Below are 7,601 nucleotides of genomic sequence, written 5' to 3'. Positions count from 1 at the left end.
CCCCCGCCCCAACTGGCAAACAATAACTTGTGCTGAGTCATGCCGTCAACCTCTCCGCTCGAACTCGGCTAACGATCGCCCAGCCACACCGACTGACGGTTTATGGGGAAGCGAGGGTGAATTATCTACTGAAAATATTTCAAAATTACTGAATTAGTTCAGGATTTACGTAGAAATTCTTCACTTGGACATTACAATGAACAGCATTGCGCGTCACCACAGTAAACCTTACGGACCTCTGAAGAGATTGCAACGCGACAGGATGAAACTGAACAACTCGAGACTATTCTATTGGTGCAATAAAATACAGACCACATTAGTGAGAAAATGTATTAATGGGACAGGCATCTTGACAATCTAAGTCAAGATAAAGGAGATCAGTTACATATATGGAAAGGCCAAGCAACAGTTCCATAGAAATACTCAACAAGTTAGTGTGGTTATAAGTAAAAAAAAATTGAAAAGTTTAACGTTAATTCTTTCGAGAGCACTCGAGGCAGAGCGAATGTTTTATTCGGGTTAGTCTGCAAAGCAGAGACTAAAGTAATTTCGAGTTTTTTTTTTCTCGCTCAAAGAGCGTTGCGTCAGGTCATAACTCACGCAGAAAAAAAGACCTGTTCAATAACTGCAGCACTCCACTGAACTTAGAATAACGATGCAACAGTCAAGATCAGGACAAAAAGTGCCAAATTAAAGTAAATGCCTAACCGTTTTTAGTGAAGAATATAAAATGGACAACAAAATGTGATTCGCCTACTGTAACTAAAGCATTTACAACACTGTTTGCTTCGATAATTCTTGGATGAAATTTCAGCCATTTAGTACATTTTGAGGGAAACGCATAAGGAAAAGAGGAGTCAACTAAGATGGAATAAAGACGCCTGTGATTCGTTTTGTAATTAATCTATTCATCATCGGGATCTTGAGGGCCCGGGGCTCTTGCCTTGGGTCCTCCAGCCCTTTTGGCCATGATTATTTGATCCACTCTGAGAATCTGGCACGCAGCAGACGCCGCATACTTCAACGCCCAGTATTTGGTGCGCATCAAGTCAAAGACTTCTTTTTCATGAGCATCGAAGACGCTAGCTGATCCCGTGCTGCAGTCGAAACCATAATGATGTCCTCCTTCTTGGTGCTTCGCTAACAAATTAGCGACCGTTTCAGTACCAGGGGCGCCGCAATTCTCGGCGAGGATTTTGGGGAATTTTCTGAGTGCCTCAGCAAAAGCCTTGATGGCGTACTGTTCGAGTCCTGGGCACTGCCTGCCGTACTCCTCAATGCGGCGACTGAGTTCCATCTCACAGCTCCCTGCGCCCGCCACGAATCGACCGTCCTGCAACCAAGAGGACGTCATAATTCGTTCACCCAGAGCAATTCCGGCTTATTTGGTACACGTACAAGGGCTGAAGGAGAAAAAACTGAACGACCTGGATTGAGGTGATAATGATGAGAAGCTGTCATAGGATCTCGGAATTTTTCAATGAAAGTTATAAGTTAAAGAAACCCAATGTTAAATTGTTTCAGGCAAATAAAAGGAGAGATCAATCGCAACTCAATTTAATCATTGAACCTATTACTATTTTGAATATCAACCGATACAAACTTATTTGGAGAGACTAGGATTTCAATGATTTTACTGTCATTTGAGGCGCTCTAAAACGATAGTATGGGGAAAATACATGGGAAGGACATACCCTGCAGATCCCCTTGAAGGTGTTGACACCGTCGTCCACGGCGCGCTCGACGTCGTCCATGAGATTGTCTGTGGAGCCTCTGATGACGACGGTCACGATGCGTGACTCAGAGGCTTCTTGCCTGCAGGGATAAAAGTAATGTCAGGTGACGGCAAGCAATTACATGTTTGAACGTACCTATCTTACGCAAATACGAATCTAGAAACTTTAAAACTACAACAAAACTGATAAACTCCAGACTTATCTCATCAAGGAAAACGCGGTCGCAAAGACCAATCTCCTCAGGTGTAGGCATCGACATCTTAGGAAGAATAACGGCCCCAACGGTCTTACAGAGACGCCGCAAGTCCCATTTAGAGGTGATGCGCACAGCCATCATGTTGTACTTATTTAGGTAATGCAGGGCCATGTCACCGATCTTCCCTCCTGCCACCACCACAGTCACGCCAGCATCAGCCAACGCTTTTACCTGCAAATTTATACCATTATTTTGTGCCATTTTGACGTGGCAAACAAAATAGGTACTTGAAACTTACTTAAATTAGGGAAACAAAATTAGGTTTCAACGAATTCATTACCCAACGTCGTTCTTCTTATGCTTACCGCATAAAATGACAAAGTAAAACAAGGAAAGGTGATAATAAGAGGAGAGGCGTAATGGCACATAATTTCTAATCAGATTTGGTGCACAAGTTGCCACCTGCTTCTCCATGTTGACTTCCTCGCCGCGAGAGAAAGACTCGAGCTGCACGGCGGTGTTGATGAGCACAGTTCCTTTTGTCTCGGTCGTAGTGATGTCGAACGGGCAGGAATACACGGCAATCTTGGCCTTCTCCATCTCAGTCACGTTGCCTTCCACACCTCGCTTGAACACCATGCCCTAAAGCAAACAAAATTAAAATACAATTGGTTAGAAGAAAAAGTTGTACTGCTTTATAATTAAGTAAACAAAAGCCTTATATTGTACTTATTTATAACAATATGCTATGAAGGTGGCTACATTTTGGTAATATGCATTATAGAGACTAAGAAAAATTCATTGAAATTCCATGTACAAGTCGTCTCACTCCATATAAAATATTTAAGTGTTTATAAGCTAGGGATTATTAGACTGTAATTAACAAATATATATATATATATATATATTAATTCACTAGTTGATAAATACTTCCTCCTCTAACTCGTCAGTTAATTGGGAAGTGAACTGTGAACCGACTGTACTATTACTTTTATCGTACAAGTGCTGGAATAATTTCTCACCTGGACCACAGAAGACGATGTGATGCCACTGCCGCCAATTTTGCAGATCCTCACGTTGTCGACATTGAAGCTTGTCTGCTCAGGCATGATGGAGATGCAGGCACTGGCAATGAGCTCTGCTAGGAAGTCTTCGTAGCCATATTGTTTGCTCATCAGTGTGCCGCGGAGAGCTTTGCGCACCTGTGTCAACAAAGAGCAGTTAGAAACTTAAAATGAATGATTTTTTAAGCACATAAGCAATCTACAAATAACTGAAAAAGTTCACCATCAATAAAAAAGTAACAAATTTCTTGGAATGTAGGTAAAAAAAAGGTTTATTTAAAAACTGCAAGACGATTGATTAAACTGATAATAAAGGAACTTAGTCACACCATATTAAATAGAATTAAAGAAGAGATATGACACTGAATCATTGCAAAGCATTTCCATTTTGATAATAAGACCCATCACCTGGCTCAGGTCTCGATTGTCTGTGACCTTCCAGCACTCAAGCTCCTCGAGGATCTCGAGAGCCTTGTCCACTGCTAACTGATAGCCATCAGCAACATCTGCACATTAATTCAGGGTTAGAAGTTGATTTTCCACTCAAGTGCTGCATAATGGAAAAATTTATAAGTGTCAAAATGCCGCCTATGTCCACCACTTTGAAGAAAATTGCTATTGAGCAAAAATCCTTCTGAAGGAAGAATTTTATTCCTCACAATAATTTATGTAAGAAAGAACTCTGATTATAGAGCACAATTAGTGAGATTGTCATAGACAACTGCAATGTATGTAAGAATTATTAATCCTGGCCAACCTGTGGGTGTGAGGCCCATCTTGATGAGTTCTTCAGCCTTCTCCAACATGGCCGATCCCATGATGACCACCCAGTTGGTGCCATCGCCAGCCTCTTGCTCTTGCATCTCAGTTGCCAGGACCAGCAGTTTTGCAGCAGGGTGCTCTATCTATTCCCGCAAAAATAATGGATTAAAAAATGAGTAAAAGGCTGTGATTAATATTTTTAATATATATATGAATATGCCAGCAAATGAGAACAAGAATTATAATCAACAACAATTTAGTTTTACACATCAAATGTAAGCCACTTCAGACCAATCTGACAAAATAAAAGCAATAGCCAATATAATAATACCTAGTAAAATCTCAAATCTACTCAACTTAAAAAAAAAAACAAATTTCCTAATCAGGAAACCATTTTAATAGATTTGCTTCTCAGAAGAGTTCAGTGCAAAATCAAGAATTTAATTAACTGTCCCTTTAAAACTTAACCCAGCTGTTGTCTTAATTTTCAGCATATATATGCCCTATGTTCTCTGGGTATCTGGTTGGAGTGGTGGGTCATTTTGACCCTAAGACTGCAGGAGGGCTATAAAGGAATAACAACCATCAACTTAAAGGCGCATTGGTAATTATTTGGTGCTTTTGAAAAGAGACAGTGTAGGAAGCTAAAAGGAAAAACCACACAACGAGAAATTAAGAGAAAAATTAACAGTTCCACCAAGCTGATAAACATTTAAGTCTTTAGTTTTGACTCAAAATTGATTCTGACCTCAAGCTCTTTGATGATTGTGGCAGCATCATTAGTGACGAACAGCTTCTCAATGTGGTTGATGATCATCTTGTTGCGTCCCTGAGGTCCATAAGCTGTTTGAAGAGTTTGTCCAAATTCCTTGCATGCTCCAATGTTACGAAAAACAGCTTCTTCAAGTCCAGAATAGTGCTGAAACCAAATATAACGGTTAAGTACGCAAATTAATTGAAATTCTCAACTTTACCATCATGAAAATTTTTTATGCATGATACCTACTAGTAATTAGTAACAAATGTTTGATAATGAAAAAGAAATCATTATTGTAGAAGTAGAAGTTTGTTCAAATGTTTTCAAAGTTCAGTATTGAAGACAGGTTTAAAATTGAGTCGAATTGCTATAAAATAAACTGGAGCTTACAAGTAACAGGTCTATTGGTTTATAGTAAGATTTTCTACAATGCTCTGCTACCACAGAAATTATGGTAGATTGTCATTCAATATATTTTATCAGTCTCAAGCTCTCAACTGATGCTAGATGATTCAGAACCTAAAATCCAGAAATTCATTAGTCCCTGTGCATTATTGAAGAGACCTAAATTATCAGAATGCTGGCAAAAATATGTTTTTCTTTTTTATGAAAGAAGTTAGATGCAGGGTGGCCCAGTGGTTAAAGTTCCGAGTACCAAGATTGACGCACTAGAGAGGCACGGGTTCGATCCCAGCTCTGTGCGACAGAGCCGACAGTTTTTGGTCAGAATCAGTAAGGAGGCCAGGCGGTTAAGCACAGCAGAATTGTAGAAGTGCATTGCAAGTTTGAGACCTAAAAATGCTGTGAATGTTCTGCAATGTTAAGAATCGGCAACAGGCCTATGGCCTAATAAATGCTGAAACTGCTATTATTAAAAATGGCTGTAACTGAGCACAAGGTAACAACATGAGCATTTGGATTTCATTTACAGGTGGCTTTTGCCCAATTTTCTGCAGTGGTGATTACCAATCCATTCTCTAAAATTGGGCAAAAACTACCCATAAATGAAACAAAACTGCCCGTGCTTGCAGTCAGGCATGGGCCATGGATTGTGGAATGTAGATTGCTAGAGAATATCTTTATCTTTTCAACTGCAACTAGGCTACCAACTACCTAGAGCTTTCCTGCTATTTTTTGAGCTGCAAGATTTTCAATTCCAGTCCACTAAATGCAAATCAGGAAATAGGCTACTTCCTATCCTATGTAATGAAAAGGGGACAATTGAGCAGCAAGATTCAAAGTAGGTATATTGAAAGAAAATTCATTGACCTACTTTTTAGCCAAAAAGCAATAAGGAAAATTTTAGCAATAAGGGAAATTTTAGCAATAAGGAAAATTTCAATACTGCTTGCAGTACTACTAAATTTTACAATATCTATTAGTATTACCCTTGGCCCCTAGCAAAAACATGAACAAATCCTTCGCAAAATCCACGTGCTGGCTTAAAAAAATGAGAAAAGTAGCCAATTTTTGTCAGCAACTAAAAATTATTTTACATAAAAAGATTGCTTTAGCTACTACCTATTTGTCAGCAATCTTTAGAAAATTGTGCCATGAGTGAGATTATAGATTGTAACAATTCATATTTTATGCTGCTTTAGTACCTAGTAGGTAGGTACCTAAGAATTGAAATTTATAGTAGGTACCTACCACAAATTTAATTTGCACCATTTAACTTCAAAAGTTGTCCATCTTACCTAATTATCATGTAGGTAGCCTGGTAGGTACGTTAAAAGTGTCTAAGCAGTAAGCAGTTCATCTTCATACTGATTATGAACATACGGTCATGGATGGTGACAAATCAGTCCATGCTCGACTGAGGTTAATACTAAGTCACCGACAAGCGAAAATGTGAGTACTACCTAGCTACCAGGCTACCTACCTAGCTAGCTAGGTAGGTTCGTAGGTAGCTACCTAGCCTGCCGGCTGCCGTTATACTTAGTCAGTGCCGTATAGAAACACCTGTATAAATTTGAGAGATTCTAACCGTCGTAAAACCATTCAAAATAGAAAGAAAAAGACATTAGACCTCTTTCTTAAATAAACGAACCTTGGCACCATCTTTTAGCATCTGGGCAAAGCCCGGGGCTTTAGGAACGTGAAGAGCCATTCCTAGTAGTAGGTGACAAAAGAGTCTAGATTCTTCGACCTGAGTCAGTCACGCTGCGCTACCCTGACTTAGAAGCAAAAGTTACCGGTAAACGTCCCCAAGCAGTTGTTTCGGGTAAATTCATGTAATGTATGCAAGTAATAATTTGATAAACTTTCACACAGTTTTCCGCAAATTACAATGCAATTTATGAATAGAGTTTTTATTAAAATGCAAATATGGCCTCAATTGCTGGTACTATTTATTATCTCATATTAAGTCATGATCAGTAGAACATTTAACGATCATCACCCCTAAAAATGTAAAAATTTAACTTTAGTGATAACTTCAAACCACCTATGACAACTATAGATATGCATGGTCATAGAAGAAAAACAAAGTTAGTTTAAAGATAGACATGTTTAATTAAAGCCAAAAGATTGTAGACGATTTTTGATAGTCGCAATTTAACTTTTGAGTTATTGTAATTGGTAGGTTATTTAATTTCTCTCCTCAATAAGATTAACAGTGGCAATGATTTTCTGGAATTTGACAAATAAATTGACGATTGACTTTAGCCATACGCAGATGAACTCTTTCATGAATTGTAGGAAGTATGGTGGAATCACATGGTGATAAGTAAATAGTAATAATAGTGGTTTCAGCGCGCGTTAGGCCGTTATACCGGCCGATTGTTTATATCGCAGAACATTCTCAGCTTTTTCTGGGTCTTGAACACGCAACTCACTGCTCTATATTTGCTTTGTTTAACAGCCCGGCCTCTGCGCCTAATCTGACTAGCAGAACTGTCACAGGTAGCTGGGATCGAACCCACACCTCTCTGCTCCAATCCTGATACTCTGAACTGTAACTAAAGGGTTTCCCATGAACAAATAACTAAGCTTAACTACGGTAGAGTTCATAGTTCAATCATGGTAGAGTTCGTTCTCATCATTTGCAGTTATAAATAACCCCAATTGATTAAATTTTTTCCCAG

The 7,601-nt window shown here is 39.0% G+C and overlaps 1 protein-coding gene across 1 annotated transcript; it reads right to left on the bottom strand.

Annotated features, from left to right (window-relative positions):
- Positions 1-312: 312 nt before the first annotated feature.
- On the bottom strand, positions 313-6,697 carry LOC108667501 (T-complex protein 1 subunit theta). The gene is made up of 9 exons (XM_047880105.1): positions 6,566-6,697; positions 4,507-4,677; positions 3,754-3,901; positions 3,405-3,502; positions 2,955-3,134; positions 2,395-2,574; positions 1,901-2,163; positions 1,695-1,815; positions 313-1,333 (listed from the first exon to the last, which is right to left on the bottom strand). The coding sequence occupies exons 1-9, from the start codon at positions 6,623-6,625 to the stop codon at positions 905-907; spliced, it is 1,650 nt and encodes a 549-aa protein (XP_047736061.1). The 5' UTR covers positions 6,626-6,697; the 3' UTR covers positions 313-904.
- Between the last annotated feature and the right edge of the window lie 904 nt (positions 6,698-7,601).

This window comes from Hyalella azteca, unplaced genomic scaffold, assembly GCF_000764305.2.
Source record: "Hyalella azteca isolate HAZT.00-mixed unplaced genomic scaffold, Hazt_2.0.2 contig4657, whole genome shotgun sequence".
Taxonomy (NCBI): domain Eukaryota; kingdom Metazoa; phylum Arthropoda; class Malacostraca; order Amphipoda; family Hyalellidae; genus Hyalella; species Hyalella azteca.
Note: the sequence above shows the minus strand (reverse complement) of the source record. Positions and strands in the feature narration are given on the sequence as shown.